This window comes from Neopelma chrysocephalum, unplaced genomic scaffold (genome assembly GCF_003984885.1).
Source record: "Neopelma chrysocephalum unplaced genomic scaffold, ASM398488v2 Primary Assembly neopelma1_71, whole genome shotgun sequence".
Classification (NCBI taxonomy): domain Eukaryota; kingdom Metazoa; phylum Chordata; class Aves; order Passeriformes; family Pipridae; genus Neopelma; species Neopelma chrysocephalum.
In genome coordinates this window covers 2,280,254-2,298,219 of record NW_020897731.1, presented here as the reverse complement: position 1 = coordinate 2,298,219, position 17,966 = coordinate 2,280,254, and the positions used below count along the sequence as shown (strand labels likewise).

The following is a 17,966-nucleotide window of genomic DNA, read 5'->3' as shown; positions in this document are numbered from 1 at the left end:
TATCATTTTCTCTTAAGTATCTTAATGGGGTTTTTTAGTATCTGCATCCAGCTGCACTTTATCACTCAATGTATCTCCTTTGACTGTCTTCAACTCACATCTGCTGACTCAATGGACTCTTGCCATGCCAGTGAAGAGCCTTGGCAAGAGTGATGTGACTCTGGGAGTGGGGCCGGATTCTGCCTCACTTAGTGACACACAACTGTCAGCTCAAACCTTTCTCTGCAGAATCTGCCTGACTAATGACAATAGAAAGGCCAGAAAAAAGCACAGCTGGGGCTGCCATTCCCAGGCTGGGATGGAAGCCCTGAGGGTAGAAAACTCATCTTTTGGCTGAGCATATTTGACATGAGAGATATTAGGAGAAAATCAGCCTGTATTCCCATTATAGCTTTTCAAAGTTAAACTGCACCTTGATCAATTGTGTCTGAATTTCCTTCTCAGGATGTTTTTCTCAAAATTCATCTTCACTTTCTTTGTCAAAGTGGAATCTACTCTTCTCTTGAATGTACTAACCAAAGATATATCAATTTGTTATGGAAACTCTGTGTCAAGTTTAAGATATTTCTTATAAGAAAGGAATCTTAAGTCTTTTTAGCACTAAATCTGCTTTTTAGTCTCAAATGTCAAATATAATTGTAAAAAGATGCTATAGTGCTTGCCAGTGCCTGTGACTGTGTGCATATCTCTGTGTGTACATGTATCAATTCATTATTATGAGGGGGTTTTTCCGATTTCATACCTTTTTCTGGTTTTTTTTTCAATTTATCCTATTTTTATGCATAGGTTAGTAAAAGAGATTCTAAAGAAATTTAAGGGAAACATTGTCAAGTACAGAAAAAATAATTTCCTTCTAGATGTTAGTAATGGGACATTATAAATGGGATTTATTTCAATTTCTGAGCTAGAATGTTAAAGCTGGTTAGTATGAAAGCCTCTCTTTTCTTCCATCCACATAATTACTATTCTGTAGCTGGCTCTACATAATTTGATTATATTATGTTCTCAGGGCCGTTGCTGGAGTTGACGCAGACCCTGATTTAGTTCATATGGAAATCCAGGACCCCAGTGGAGGTATGCAAATGAAAATGTTATCAATTGATACCCTAGTGTATAGCAATTTCTCTTTGTTTTAGAGGTACTTTTCAGATTGTTTTTAAAACAAGTCAGAAGAGAAATTGTACAAGTCAGATGCTTTCTCTGTTTATATGTAGTCAGCAAAACTGCCCCGTTATATAAGAATGTAGTATAATTTAAAGTCTACTTGTTTTCCCTTGTAAGATGAGATGACGTCAAGATGTTATGCTCCGTTGAAAATGTCCATTAATGGTGCAATTTATTCTGGCAGTTAAACATTGAACAGTTTTTCCCAATTTGCAAATAAAACTGGCAATGCAGTGTTAGTGCTGGGTAAGTGTCTGTTTATGTGAATCATTGCATATGTCAGGTCTACTGCACTAACCACCAGCTCCCAGAATTTCCTCATGTTACAGTATCCAGTATACTTTGAGTCTTCAAAAGGAAAATAAATGAAAAAGCAGACTGGTAGTCAGGATGTGCTGTACTAAAGAGTTACCATGATTCCAAAATCTGGTGTAGTTTCTTGTTACCAATCGTACTCTTTAAAGGTAATGTAATTCCTTGAATCTGATCATCTAAGTTCCTGTGCAGTCTTAAAAATGCAGTTGTAAAGAATGTGCAGTTTAATTTGTCCCGATCCTGTAACTTTTCATTTCAGCCCTATCAAAAAAATCAAAGTTGCCATGTTAAAAGCTGGATGACAAAGTTTCTAAATCTTTTAGAAGCGAGATTTCTGAGACATAGTGACAGCTCCCTCAGCTGCTTTCTCTAGAGACAGTGTAAAAAGATTTTTTAGGACCTGGATGGAAAGGTTTGTTTGGGTTTTTAATTTAACAGAAACAGCAGAAAAAGAATAATGACATATTTCCTGGCTGGGTTCTCAACAAACTGACTTTGTGCACTTACGGTCAGTACAAGCATTGCCATCGATTTTAATGGAAACAACATCTTTGCACTACCTATCTGATGAAGAGCTATAATTCTTGTGATGTGAATTATGAATATCTGCAAGACTTTTAGATGGTCCATTGCTGCACTTGGTCAAATGTCCTGGTAGTGATGATTTGGATATAATCAGGAGAACTTGAATTGACTCTAATTGCCTCTTAAACACATTCAGATTTAAAAAAAAATAATTGTATCCGGTATACTGGTTTGGCCTTGTCTAATTAAAAGTCATAAAGTGTGGAATGCATTTCCTATTACACTGCAAAAGTAGTGAAGGACATGGGGTTGCATTGTTTGCTCTCCCTCATGCTGTACATGGAGCATGGGTAGAATTAGTGATCTGGACACAAGACTGTGTATATAACCTTTTCCTCGCTGTGCTTGGAAAAGTCACTCAAGTACTTTGTGCTCAGAAGCTTGTGAGGAAGGGTGAGCTGTACAAGAGCTTGAATCTAGGAGAAGGTCTTTAAGCCACAGCTGGTGTAAGATACGATTGTTGGCTCTACTCTCTCTGATAAGAGCAGATTGTATCAAAGATGCAGTGGTGCTGTTCTAAGAACCCAGGTAGAGAGGATAGTCCTTGCTAACTGGAGAAGAAGAGAAAGGCCGCAGCCTCCACTGATTATAAATCAGTCCAGGCTTTTTCAGCAAAGTATTAATTCTGAATATAGAAATCCTGCCCCAACAGAGCAGTTCCAATAGCATGTTAATAGTGTCTCTGAACATTCTTACAAAGCTTTGAAAATAGCCTTTAAAATTCTGCACACTGTCTATTAAACGAGTCTGATTCTTTTCTCATTCATCACAATTTTATACTGGGGTTGATCTATTGATTTCAGTTATGTTGTGTCAGGCTGCCATTTCTCCAAGTGAATAATTTGGCTCTATGCATAGGTTAAGTGAGAAAAGAGGCTCCTTCTATTATCCCCACCCATGAATGGCTCATTCATCTAACCCTTAATCTCTCTGGACCAGCAACATTTAGATAATAACAGGCTGCCTCCAGGGAATGATCTGAACTGTAAGCAGTTAATATATTCTCAGTACATTGGAGATTGAAAAACTGTTGTATGAGGGTTTAATATAATAATTCTACAACTAACTCACCTGGCAAAGGCAGCCATTTTTTCTACACGAATAACATTTAATACTGCTTGCTTCTTTTTCCCTTGATAGCCCTGTCATATGTTTCTGTCTCTCTTCCCTCAGGTTATCGCTACATCACTTGCCAGATTCAAAATTGTTCTGATAAGACAATGACAGTCCCATTTGCTGGTAGTACTGATCGGGATTCCCTGACTGTGCAGGATGACTACATATTTCTTCAGGTACTGCCACGTTCGGGAGAGACAGCTTATTCTCAAATCAAAAATAAAATTTTAAATAATAGTGCAGCAACACTGTAAGGAGCAGGGAGAAACCTGTTCCAGCGTATGAATGATGATTTATGAATTTTTACAGGAAACAAAGCATTCCTTTATCATTAAAAAAAAAAATAAAATCTTTAGTTTATGCAACCAGTTACCCTTTAACTATATGAAAATTTCCAAGCGGATTGTATGGTTCAAAAAGTTACTTTCTATAAATACTCTTGTGTGATAAGCAAAATGCAACCCTTCTGTTCTTATGCTTACAATCTCTTCTGTGTTCTTTCTAGTACCTTGGTAGAACAAAAAGGTTCCCGATAAAACCATCTGTGGACAACCACTGACAGACTGGTTGCACAACTTCTTCATAAGGATTCTCCTCTGAAGAGGTTTTGCCAGGATAGAACTTACATGGTTGTGCTTAGGAAGCAAAAGAGTGAAATGGTCATAGCTGAGATCTTGGAGCGAACTAGTATAGAATCATAGAATGATTTAGGTTGGAAAAGACCCTTAAGAATGAGTCCAACCATAAACCTAATGCTGCCAAGTCCATCACTAAACCATGGCCCTAAATGCCACGTCTACAACTCATGGTGGTCCAAATTACACTGGGGTTATTTCATTCCCAAACTACAGGGCCTGTGTGCAGAAATATGGGCTGGAACTTTGTCAGGCTTATGGCACCAGTACAGCTCAGGCACACTTGAAAACTTTCTTTTATGTGCTTGGCACTGGTTGTGATTTGAATCTATCAGAGCTGCGAACTTCTCAAAAAACCTTGTTTGTCCTCCTTGTTTTGTTAGATTTTACTGGGGAAGTTGCTTGAGCTTTCCTCAGTGGTTGGCTATTATTTTTCCCTTAGTTTGATATGATTTGTTTGCTGCAAGGCTTGTCTATTCATTGACCTTTGCAGGAAAGCAATATTGTGACAATGGATAGGTCTCCCCACCACTGCCTCAGTGTGCATCAGAATGGCTTCCTTGCAGCTTTCCCTCCTTGGGGCTCTTTCTTCCACAAAGATCTGTAAATTAGTAGGGACACAAAGGATCTGTCCTCCTCTTGTTTGGCGCAGTGGTTTCAAGGGCCTGCATGGCTTAGAACAATTAGCACTACAAGGAAACAGAGAAAATGGCTTTGGGAAAGAATTTTTGGATTAAAGTAGGCATTTTTCATATCAGATCTAGCACTTGTGGCGCTCACTTTGCTCAAAGGTATTATTATCTGTGGCTCCCCCCCCAGGCACACTCTAAAATCCATTCCATGGTGTGCAGACAAAGAGAACTGTTTCTCACCATGTGAACTTACGAACTGCTGTGCTCAGCAAAAGTCTGGCTTCTTCCTCATCGAGCATTTTGTTTTGCTGAATGCCTTGTACAACTGCATCTTGAGCTGTTATTCCATCTCATGCCGGGCATGAGCAGACACAAAAGGGAAGTGCAATGTGGAAATGTACATGTAAGTAACAGACAGTTGCTACAATCAAAAGGATGCCATTGGTAATGTGTTCTCTGTAGATTTGACACATGCCAGTGCCAATAGATGAGATGTTCATGTGTTCCACATAAAGGGGAAACATCTCCAGTCTTTTCCTTTCAGACTTAATTGCAGTAAACCACAGTACATAATGTAAATTTTATTGCTAAATTGGTTTGCAGTTAGCCAATTACTGTAAACCCAGTTGCTGGACGTTAGAAGATAACTCTGGGATCCTACAGTCACATCTGAAGTGCAACCGCCCCAGAGGTGTGATGCAGTATTTGCCTATTCCATTGAAACCTCACAGCAACTGTACATGTGACAAACAGCATGCTTTTGAAACCATGTGGAAATTCTTTTATCATGGCACTAAAATATTGCTGTATAAGTTACACTTAGACAGGGACTCCTCGTGATATCCCCGGCATCGCCTGTCAGACAGAGGATGGGACAGAATCATCTGTGCAAAAAGAGAGGAGAGTTTGAGGCTGTCTTCCTGCCTCTGGCATTGCTCACATGCCCTGAGCTTCGCAAATGCGAATTGGAGCATTACAGGCCTGCACTGCTAAACCTGTCCCAAATCTGAGATTTTTTACCATCTTCGAGGATGATCTCAACCCCATTTCTTTAGTGTGTCCACAAAGATCAGAAACTATATCCATAAAGATCAGAAACTTTATAGTATTCCTTTCTTTTCCAGTTTGCAATGGCAGTCAGACAGTTTCAGAGTGATTTTAGTAGGAGATTAAAGTTTCAACACTGTTTTTAAGCATAGACTAGCCTTTAATCTCACAGAGGCTTGATATCACTGGATGCTTCTACTCCAATTCTCCTCTGCCCTGCATCATGTCCAGTCATTTAGAATGAGTGACATTACAAAAAATGCATTTAAAAGAAGACTATGAAAAGATAGGTAAGACTGCCACTTAACACTAATTAAACAAATGGTGAGGCTTTTGGTTCGATCCATCATCATTTAACAAATGACATTCCTAAAGAGCATCACATTTGAAATGGGTTTAAAGACTGAAAATGCTTACAGTATTAAATACTTTGGAATACTTTGTTATCTTTAAAATATTCAGACGGGTGGACCTGCTGTCATACATCAATTCTATTTTTACCAAGCCACATCAAGTTTGTATGCTTCAGGATAGGCTGTCTTCCAAATCAGGTTCCCTTTTTAGACACAAAAGTTGAGGAGAAAAACAGTGAGATTGGGGTAGGATTTTAAATGGATTTCCTAAGTCAAAGAAAGAAGATGAGTCTTTTTGTGTTTCTGTTTCACAATCTGATTTGTCGTGGGCAACCAGAGAAAAATTTTTGACATTTCATTTAATTTCTTCCTTTTTTTTTGACCAATGCATTTCTTCAAAGCAGCCAACCTTTATAAGCGTAGTGAAAATTACTAAGTAGCCATTACATAGCTGATCTTCTGGGCAGGGGAAATGTGAAAAAAGGTGAAATATTGTTTACCAAAGGCTAAAATCTTCACTAATATCATCTGATGGTGCTCAAGTGGCTAAGTTGGAAATATGCCGATTTATATACCAGCACAGATTTTGGTGTTATATTTCTGATTAGAAAAACCATGGAAGGTTGTTAATTGAGAATTTTCAGCTATGTTTTTTTACAATATTCTTTTTGGTGCTTTGGAAAAATATTTGCATTGTGGGGGCTTTTTTGTGGGTGTTGTGGGGTTTCTTTGTGGGTGATAGTCATACAGAAGTGTTCCTTTCAATAACTGTTTCTCTTGGCTTTCTTTAGTGAAAATCTTCAAAAGCACCAAGTGTTTTATGTAAAACCTAATCTGTCTTCAGTTTCATACATGCAAGTCGTTTAAATGCGTGTTTTACCTCTCTATTTAAGCATATAATTGTGTCTTCAGAACATATCACTGAGTTTAAAACTGACCAACCAATGGACTTAAAATTGCATCCTTATCTTCCACGTGGCATGTCAGCATCTTCCACTGGGAATATTTTATCCTGTATAGAAAATATTAGTCAGATATAGTAAATGCTTTACATAATGTTAGCATGATTTCAATGTTTTGTGCTCTGCTTTGAAGTGTGCTGTGAAGTACTGCTTGCCCTTGGGGTACCTGGTGTTCATGGCCATTGTACCTCCTCCCTACCTCTCACCTAAAGGCTGCTGCCGCCCCAACTTCTACAATAGGACAAAGATGTGGGAGGCCACTGGGTACAAAGATATTAGTAAGGACTGGGACCAGTGAGATGCTGAAGTCTCAGGTATCACCCAAAACTGCTGAAATGGCAAAAGAAGGAAGTAAATAATTTTTGTCTTCCTAAAGAGAAGAACAGTTTACTGTGCAGATTATTTGCATGCAATAAAAGTAATAGCTATGTATTTCAGTTACAGGTAAAAAGAAAAACTTCCATCTCAGGTTCTTTAGGTTTAGCATAAGCTATCACAGTGTTCTGTTTTTCCTTTGTACAGACAACATCAGCAAATCGGACCAAGTATTATGTGTCTTACCGTCGAAATGGCTTTGTACAGATGAAATTGCCAAAATATGCGTTGCCAAAAGTAAGTATAAATGTTTTTCTTTCTCTTTTTGCATTTATCATCTTCTCTTTCTACCTAAATTGGTTTTAGTCTTCTCTTTTAAACCTCATTTATCTGAGACCACAATTTCTGCTCGTATTTCTGAATCCCATTTGTGATATATTCATACCCTCCTATTTTTATTTTAATTCTATTAATGTAGTATTTGTAAACAATGGAGGACAAGAACATATTTTTCATCAGTTACTGCAACAGTTTTTGAGCTTTACTTCTGTGATGCAGTGCTACATACACAATGACAATGTATGGTGTAGAGCAAGTGTTCTTTCAAGAACCAATTACAGTTTAATTCCACATGGTGTTTTCTGGTATAGGCATGAATAGTAATATAAGAAAATTTTGCCACTTGATGGTGCTCTATTTCATTAAAGAATCCCCATGTGGACTTTAATTGCTTAATGAAATTGCAAGACTTGTTGAGAGGTTCTTTCAGTCTAGCATAACTTCCTAGTGACAGGGTTTCTGTATTTGCATAGTAAATCAACACTTAAGCACAGACAGATATTCAAATATGGTCTAACTGATGCAGTTGAATTTTTTGTGCTGCATACACTGTATTTCCTAACTTTACAGTCAGAAGGTAGAAGGCTTCTGCAGTCCTGAAGAAAAATTACTTAGAATTTTTAAAGACCCAGCTGGATGAAACCCTCAGTAACCTGCTCTGGCCTCACAGCTCACCCTGCTACCAGCAGGAGGTTGATCTGGAGGTCTTGCTTTTTCATGTGATTCTGTGTGATTCTGTCACTTACTCAGAAGAGAACTAAGAAATGTTTTCTTTGCATGCTTTGAATTGCACAGGTTTAATTCATTGCTCATCTAGTGAAGGACAGTAGAGTACAATGTATTTCCTTCTGCTGCTTATTGTTTTAAACAAAAGAATGTGCTTAATATCAGTTTTTTATCTTGAAGACTTCTGGTTTTAAACATGCAACATATTAACAGAATATCAAACCAAATCCCCAGATACTAGTTGAACAAGAATCTGAAACCTGGATATGCTTCTAGTAGCACTATAGAAATGGCTATCATCTATTTATCTCTCTATCTGTGTTGTCAAGAAATATACACCCAAGGACTGATATACAGATCAATCCTTCCACAAAATTATTTCCAGTGTTTTTAAGGCCTTCAAAGTAGCCTTTATGGTTTCTTGGGGGAAATTTTAATTAGCAAAACAGCAGGAGAATATCCAGTTTTAAATGTTAAAGAATAAAAAATGAGGACACCCCAAGGGACTACAGCCCATGGATCCCCATGCTGGGGCCAAAGAAAACAAGGAGCAAAGCAGGAAAGCAAAGAGTAAACAAGGAGCTTTTGACATATTCAAAAAGTGTCAGTCACAGCTCCCTGGTATTTCTGTCAGATGTAGTCTGGATTGTTTGAAATAGTGCAGCATGCCGGATTCTTTGTCTTGGAAAATATGTTTCTTTTTTTTTTTTTTTTTACTTAATAGGCAGATTACTCCAGGCTTGACAGAATAAATAAATTAGAAGTTAATGGTTTCATTTTGCATGGAGTCAGTACTACCTAGGAACAGGGTGACTGTGTCATTTGGAAAGGGATGTTTTTGTGCTGCTCCTAGTTCAGGCAATACCCAATGAGTGGAACAAAGTAAATGTTATCTCTTCAGCATTTTGACAGTGACTCCAGGAGAAGTTTCTTTGCTATCTGCACACAACGAAGTTGAAAATTTCACTAAGAGGGCCATGAAGCCAGACATCCATTAGAACAGTGGTGAATGTGAGAAATGTTGACCTTTTCTGAAAGAGATATGTTTTTTTAAAGTGATTTGGTGCCTTCGCATCACAGCAGAAATGTTAGATACTGAAGTAAATAAGAACACAGTTCTACAATGTTTCATCATGCTGTATTCCAGTGAGAGTTGTTCAAATGCAGTAGAAGTGGATCTTCCAGTCCTATTTTAACAGAATGGAAAAGACTCATATGAAGCAAAAACCTGATGAAATTTTGTAAAGAAGCAGGATATCAGCAAAGATGCTGGCACATTAAAAGTAAATCCAGATTATGTGACTGTGGAGTTACTTCTTTTGTGGTGGTAGGAGATAAACAGAATGGATGAATTTACGAAGGACCTTTTTTTTTTAAGATTGATTAAAAACAGCAGCTTTTGAAAGATCTGAGTTTCAGAGGGTTTTAAGTATTAGATTCTGCCTAACCAGGAGATGAAGCATGACTGTAATAGGCTATATTTCATTTTTGTCAAAAGAATGGAATTAGGTGTCAAAAAAATCTCTTTCCAAGTGATCTCTGTAAAGTGCTTCACGGCACGGGACAGAATTTTTGGGCAGTGATTGCATATAGGGAAGGAAAACCGTAGCCAAGCCAGAAGATACTACAGACTGGTCAAGGATGTGTGTAACAACATTAGGAGAGCTGTGCTGGAATGCCAGCCTCCAGCCTGAGGGAGCAGGGCTGGGCTCTTCTGATATTATTCTTTCACTGCACAAATGTGTTTCACAGTGATTTTACATATGGAGAGAGAATGACCATTTTCAGACTGAGTACTTAGAAAATGTTATTGATGTCTCATTTTCCTTTCAATATAAAGAGGTTGAAAATCTGCAAAAAAAATTATTCAGTTGCTTTGTATAGTTTTAATTTGCATTTGTGTTTGTATTTGCCCAAATGTACCCCCAAAGGAAAACCTAAAAAAGGATAGTTTGTCTTTGGACACATCTACAGTGCTTCGTACTTCTGAATGAAAGGCTGCTAAAAGCAACTCCCATCCAAGCTTTACCTCTGCTAAGTTTCTAGGCTCCAACTCCACAGTACCACTGAGATCACCTTTTTGTAACACATCATAGCTCTGTACATGTACAGAGAGAGCAGAGCCATTGGGGGATATCTAAGGAGCAGGATTCAGATAATTTTTTTAAGCTTTTTTCTGTACCATTGATAGATTTATTTTTTTTTTAATAGAATATTACTGACATTGCATGGAATCACACAGCTGTCTCCTGCATTTGACAGGAGTCAAGTGCCGGCTGCTCTCAGGTAGGGTGGTGGCAAAGGCTGGTGAGACCAAATTAGAGGTTGCCTCTACGCTCCCCAAAACAGAAGAGGAATTTTCACTCTGTTCTTTTAAAAATGAATTGTTTTTTACTTTTTTACTATATTCCATTTTACCAAGATTGCTTGTTCTGTGCTGCTAAAACTAGTTCAGAAGTTAGTAACTTGTAGGAAGGCAGTACCAAAATCAAGCCAAGAGCAACAGGATTGCATTTGTGTGTCAAGTTGGCTGATTAGGCATGCAGGAGTGTTCCAGTGGGACCCAGGAATCCTCTTTGGGCTGTTTTGATCCTGGAGCAGTGGTTCAGCTGCCACTGCAGGAAAAGCAAGTGTGCCCAGGGGCACAAGCTGAAACCCCTTCCAGTGTCAGCACACTTGCATTGTATAAACATTCCTGCAGCTGTCACTGCCCTTGTCTTGAGAAGTGCAGTGTGGAGAGAGTGGAGTACATTGGGTCTGGTCCTTATTCACGATTTTGAGTCATACTCTAATGTGGGTACCAATAAAACTGGGAACTACTTCATATTGGGAGTTTAAGCAAAAAAAAAAATTGTTAACAAAATTCCTGACCAAACCAAGGAATCTGCTACAGATTATGACAGTTTTGCTATTGCAGTTTGGGAGAACTGAATTATTCTGAGTTCCCCTCCCACCTCTGTTAAACTCCAGTGACAGTGATGTCCTTTTATGAACTGATAGAAAGCACTGATTGATTCTGCATTTGTTCATGCCAGCTACAAAATCTTAATGATGCAAGAGCTCTATTGTCTGTTGTATCCTAATGCAATTCAGAAAGTTTAGTTTTGAAAAGATATGGTGTGGAAAAAACTTCTTTCATCTATTTTATCTCAGTATGTATTTTCAATCTTGTGAAATAGGCAAGAATGTAAAATTTTTCAGGTAACCAAGATAAAAGGAATTATAGGGGGGCAATGAATAAAAATAAAAGAAGAAAAAAATCCTATTGCCTTAGAAACAGGTTAAAGTCTGTAATTTATTCATGGTAATATGAATCTCCCATACATGCCTTTTATCAGATCCATCTATTCTTTTTGATTATCACCTAGTAACCTTAAAACAGGCCCACCTCTTCCTTGCCTCAGTCTGAGATACACATCACTGCTTTAACCATAGGCTTACTTCCATTTTTCTGTATCATTCAATAAGATGTAAGACTGTCCTTAAATGGGTCCATTCCTTAACAGCAGAAATGGTAGAAGAAGATTCCTGCAACCTTTTTGCCAGCGAAGTTCCCTTGAGCATTTGGCTGCATGATGGCTGGATTGCAAACTATTGAGTCTATGACAGTGCATTTAGCAAGGCTTTTGGTCTCTCAATAATTGTTTTTCCACATGGGAAGCTCCTTCACTACCTCTACCACTTGCCACTCTGGGAGGCTTTGGCTGAGGTTGTTCCCGTGTGCCAGGCGGAGGAGCAGTTTGCAGCTGTAGCAGGGCTACTTTTCCATTCTTGTGAAAGTCCATTGGAATAGCTGTTGAACAAAGAATGAAGGAGAACAAAGTACAAATGCAGGTGGCAGTGGCATTTGATGCAGGAGAAGTATTCCTTCCTCAGGCAGTGTCATGACAGTAGCCAGTGAACTTGTTCTGTAGCAGCTGTCTGACTCCCTGGTTGTACAAATCCATCCGAAGTGGATTCAAGGAACTGTTATTTTTTTCACAGTGCAACTTTATATTGATTTCTCTCCTTTCCCTGTTTTACTCAGCCAGGCAAGGAAGATTAGGAGGATTATCTTTGCGATATGTGCCATCCAGTTACCTTGATTGTGCTTGAGAGATTATGGGGGCATAAATGTGGTACATCTGGAGGTCAAGGCTGAAACTACACATCCTTGAGTGCTTACATCTGTTACACTTCTGATACATTTACTCCTCACGATTCTCTGTTTAATTCATCACTTGCTGCATGTTAACGGTTTGCTCAACCACAGGATTCAAAGATTGCAAAGGGGCAAAATTCTGACATCGAACTGAAAATTGTAAGATTTGAAAAACAAGAATTTTGAGGTTCTCTTCTATTTGCCTTATTGACTGAAGCACCACAGTCCTACCTGCGTAGCATATCCTGGCTATGCTGAACCTGGCTTACTGTGTTTTCACTTAATGATATTTTCTATGTCATCAGCACGTTTTAGACTAAGGAGCACTGGTTTGCAGTACAATCCTTGTCATCTTTTATATCCTTTTGTCTTCAGGCTGTAATTGCAGTTATTTGTGTCGTAGGATTTCTTATCACAGTAATATGGTAAAGCATACTGAGCATTTCCTGAATATAAAATTCTCTAAAGTATTTGCAGACTTATACGCTGTTCAGTTACTAAATGTAGATGGTGTGGGGCTATATATAATGGAAATAATGCATTTCTCTTCCTTTCCTCCTTTAAACTTCTTTCCTTTCTCTCTGCTATGCACAACTCCCCCAAAACCCAATTCTGTTAACTGTTTGATGGGTTTGGGCTTCTTGACTAACTTTTGATTGTGTGTTCGTTCAACCTTCTGTGAAAACAGACTTGACTGCATTAAAAGCAGATAGTTTTGGAAAGACTGATCATGTTTGTTAGAACTAAAGAACTAAAGAAATTATTCTTAAGCAGTATGTGTGTTTTCTAGAAGTAAAATTTGATTGTGGCTCTGTACTTGCTGGAAGAGTTCTTGGATGCTTGTTCTCCAGGTCATGGGTGAATATACATAGTTCATTCAATGCCGTGTGTACACCCTCAGACTCATTTATTTTATCTAACAGAACAGGTCTACCCATGTGATATGAAGTTTCTTTGAAGTGGTGCTCATCTTTTGGCACAAGTTGGCCTTATGTATTTATCTAATTATTTTCAGTATCACTTTGAAACTGTCTTTGTGTTTATTTGTTTGTTAATTATGTTTTCTGCTACTGATGTAAGGTACAAACATAGCAGCTTATAAGTCCCTGAGAGAGCAGGAGTGATATGACTTGTCACTGGATGCCTTGTTTAATGATGCCAATTTTTAATATGCAGTCTTTGATCACTTTCATGATTCATTTAGCATTTTTTATAGAAAAGTAATTCTGATTCAACAGATCTCCAGCTGTCCTTAATTCTAATTCCATTATCAAACTGAAATAGTTATTTGTCTGGAAAATGCTTACTCTCTTTAACATAGTTATGAAATTTTAGCTCTTGAATTGAAAAACGAAACCACAACCAACCAACAACAACAAACACAAAAAACCAACCCAAACCAGCAAATAAACCCTCAAAAACAAAACCCAAACCCCCAAATCCTGTCTTTTAGTGATATTTCTAATTGTATGTGTAACATTTCAAGTAATATCAGTAAAGTATAAGTTTTACTTCCCTCTGTTTTCACAGGATCATAGACAATAGACATGGAAAAGATCTTGAAAGGTCTTTTACCAAAGCATGGTTATCTGCCTAAACCAGTCCTGGCATATGTTTTTCTAATCTGTTTTTAAAAAGTCCAAGAATGAACGTTACTTTACCTCTCTTAACGTTTTTCCTCAGTGTGTATGACCAGACCCTACTAGACAATGGTATTCTCATGTCTAACCTGTATCTCCTTAGATGTAGTTTATACCCAGAATTTAACTCCAAGTAGACTCAGAAGACATTTAGTCCCGCTTTTCTTGGGGTGTTTGTTTACAGTATTTAAGGACTGTTTTCCAGCTACTCTCATCCAACCACAGGGAAATGATTCTGTGGACTTGACTGGATAGTGGATTTTAGAGCACTTTGCAGGTTTCTTTGGTTGCATCTATAGGTGGACCTATCCCTGGCCCTGGGTCTGTCTACTGCCTTGGACCTATGAGTTGTTCCACAGATTTTTAGTGATAAACATACAGATTTCTGTGCTTTGTGTGGTATAACGTAACCCAATGAAGAGAGAAGGATGAAGGAAACATTGTGACAAAGGAATTTGAAAAATACAGTGCACAAGAAGCACCATAATAAACAGAACAGAGAAATCTCATGGGGGCTTAGAGGTTAAAAAAAAAAAAGATTTGGACGATACAGCTTGTAAGTAGCATGTCACAACTGTACAAAAGCTTACAACCTAAGAAGAGGAGATAAAGTCAATGGAGAATACTAGTATTTGGGAATCATAGTCTATTGTTGTGATCTTTGCAAAAACAGAGAGAGAGAAATGTGCAAATGGCAAGAGCATGGACAGCTGGGCCAGTAAAACATGGAACAGAGCAGGCATGGCAGACTTGGTAAGACAAAAGTAAAGTAGTGGAGGTTAGAGAAGGGATGTCCATGGAGGAATGAGCATGCCACAGAGGAAACTGCATGGCTTCTATGGCAAATTGGGAAAAGGATTTTTCCTTGGGACATCTGGAAGGGTATGGACTCTCATTTGAACTTGGAAAGGAGAGGAAAGTACAAGAGCTCAAACACTGAATGTATACAAAAATGCAGCCTGGAGATAAACAAAAATCTCCATAGAGGCAATAAGGAATGTTTCAAATCCAGAAGATCTCTAACATCAGTAAAGAAGGTCTTTATAAATGACTGAATAAATTGTGTGTGAATAGCATAATTATAGAAAAATTAGATGATCAGTGAGACTTTGAGTAGCCTGCAGAATGTGGAGAGAGAAAGCAGGAGGGCCAGCAAGAAGGCAATTGCAGTAGTCCAAGCGTGAAATCATAAAAGAATAAATGCTTTCCTTATAGAACCTGCTGAGGTTACAGCCTGAGGTTGTATCTGTGTCCGTGAATTAGATAAAGCAATAAAAACTTGCATTCCCTCCATCAAGGTATTTCTTTTTTTTTTTCTCAGATGTCCTTTCTAGTTAACTCTTCAGTGACAGTAAATTCTGTCTAGCAATATTGGCTGATGTCCCCTCTTTATGTGCTTCTCATCTGTTCTACCGAGTGGGTAGCTGGGATGAAGGGTTGGACTTGGCACACTGACGACTCATTCCCTGTATTTGTCAATCAATTTCTTCTTCTTCTTTTTAAATTCATCCTTTGGTACAGGAATAGTACAAGATTGACATGACCATTTAGCTTTGTTTTAGCTTGATTTTCAGCAGTCTATGTCATCCAGGAGTTTGAAACATAAGTTTAAGAATTGGACATGAAATTTGCAGTTTTTCTTAGATCGTCAATTACTTTTCCCAGAGGATCATGTCAGAAAATGCTGGGCAGGATTGTTGCAAGGTAGTATAACTGAAGGACTGCTTTGCTTCTTGAAGGAAAAGAAATCACTGTGAAAGGAAAAGAGCTGTAAGGCTGAACTGGAAATCTGAAGTGTAAATTCTGAATGGAAGGAATAAAGTTCAAGGCAGTGCAAGGGCAATTTCACTTGCTAAAACCAGGATCTCTTAAGGTCTTGCCTCAGCAAAGCTGGCATCCAGCAGTCTGAGCAGACAAACTTCTTTATTGGTAAGTCACTACCAAGAGAAAAGTGATGCAGTAAACTTCTGCAGTCCAACCCCTCCTTTCTTCACCTGACCCCTACAATCTGCCCAAAATGAATCTTCCTGTCCTTGTGCACTACATGTTTTGGCTCTTTGCACCTTGCTTCTGATGGCTTGGCTGCTCCTACCCCACCCTGGCAGAGGAGACCCGCAGCTGCGCCCATCCCCCAGCTCTCACCTCTGCCACCATGAGCCACCCTTGCATCCACTGCCACCCCTGGAGTTTTGCATTTGTCTGTGGCACTGTATAAATGTTTTATTATAATAATGTAGATAATAATTTTTCTGAAAGCTCCTGACTTCACAGGTGGTTAAGGGTTTTCTAGAGGTTTTCACACAAAACCCCTCAACTCTTTCTGTATTCTTTTTGATTCTGCTTCATTTCCATCTTTATTATCAGATAATCATGGGAACTTTCCTTACACTGCAAAAGAAGAGGTGAATTTAGTACAGAATGTGGTGTGGTGTAGTGTGGGCTACCAAGCTTCATGTTGTCCTGGTTTAAGACAGGAGATGAAATATTCTGTACATTTAAGAGGCTTTTAAAATAACCTTTTGGGAGCAGTTGCTGTGTTTTACTGGCAATTCTGCCAGACTTTCTGCTTCCGAGTAATTTTTGAGAACAAGAAAAAAGAGAACTACTCATGGAATGCTAAACAAAAATCTACTTTAGTACATAGTTCAACATGAAAGTCTTTAAAAACAGCATTGAGCTGTCATTGATGGAAAACTTCACTTACGTTCTTTTGTGTTGAGATGTGTCACACATGCAAAAGTACTTTAAATTTAATTGCATTATTAGTGTTTAATAACCATCTTCTGTTCTTATTAAAAATCTTTCCATTGTATTATTTTACTTCTATTCATGTTTTTTTTTTTAATCTAAGTGCCTCAGTCACATCATGCATGTTTCCTAAAGTGTGACTGCCACGCTTTGGTGAGTATTCAGTGTTGCTCTGTTACTCACATTTTCTTCAGTCTTACTGGATTCTTAAGAATTTGGTTTATTTCTCTCTTAGAATTCTACAAAGTAGTTTTCTTGCTTTATTTTAATTTTTTAAAGCAAATTCATCCCAAACTCATATTCTCTTGACATTTTGGTAGCTTTATTTAATATTCACTCCATTGCCTTAGTATTTTTCCTCTAATAAGGTGACCAGAACTGGATACAGTATCCCAGTTAAGTACCAAGGTCATAAAGAGCTTACAAGCTTTCAGTTTCTGTGACTAGATATTATTTCTTATGTCATCCCAACATCTGCCCTTATGCTACCATATTCTGTTGCAAACTCACATCCTTTTATTCTGTTTGCTAAGCTTAGTACAGTGTTGCTACTTCCTGATTTATTTCTTCTGTTTAATGTTAGTGTTAAATTGTTTTACCCAGCTGTGCATTTTTTTGTATGAGATGTTTGGAGTGAAGAAGCTGGGAAAACTGAAAGCAAGCTGTTGTAAAATCCATGCCTCAAATTCTTGGGTAATGAATGCAGAATATTGACTCTCATGTTATTGCTGTTGAATATTTAAGTGGTTTTACGTACATAGATAAATTACTGTTATGTACTATATATAATACACATGAGCTGTGTGCATGATATGCACTACTTCCTATGTGTAGCTGTTGTAAATTATATCTGATCCTCTTTGGGTTACGCTATTTTTTATCTAGTTCTTATTTCTCTAGATACCTGAGGATTATTTGATAGATTAGCTGTGTTAATGTTGTTTCAGTCGTTCACTTCTTTTTTTCCTTTCCTTTTTTTTCCTTCTTTTCAAGAAGTCATTTCCCACTTAAGTCAAAGCAGATCTCAGCTTTTGCACATTCACGATTTTGGTCTTTACTAGGCTGGTTTGCGCTGCAGTCAAAAGGCAGTGAGCAACGGAGCTCCCTTGGAACAATGGGATATAGTATGTTAATTAGTATTGTATTAGGAGGTTATTGTTATTAAATGTTCTGATGTTTCCCTTCTCCTGCCCAAGTTATTGTTTGTAAAATAGAAATGATGGAAAAATTAGTACTTTTGTATCTTAT

General features: G+C 38.0%; 1 protein-coding gene across 1 annotated transcript in view; it reads left to right on the top strand.

Moving 5' to 3' along the window:
* Positions 1-17,966, top strand: part of SORCS2 (sortilin related VPS10 domain containing receptor 2) — a 559,300-nt gene that overhangs the window by 461,845 nt on the left and 79,489 nt on the right. The window contains 3 exon segments of the mRNA XM_027686434.1: positions 1,010-1,074; positions 3,238-3,356; positions 7,332-7,421. Of these exon segments, the coding sequence (XP_027542235.1) occupies positions 1,010-1,074; positions 3,238-3,356; positions 7,332-7,421 (274 nt within the window).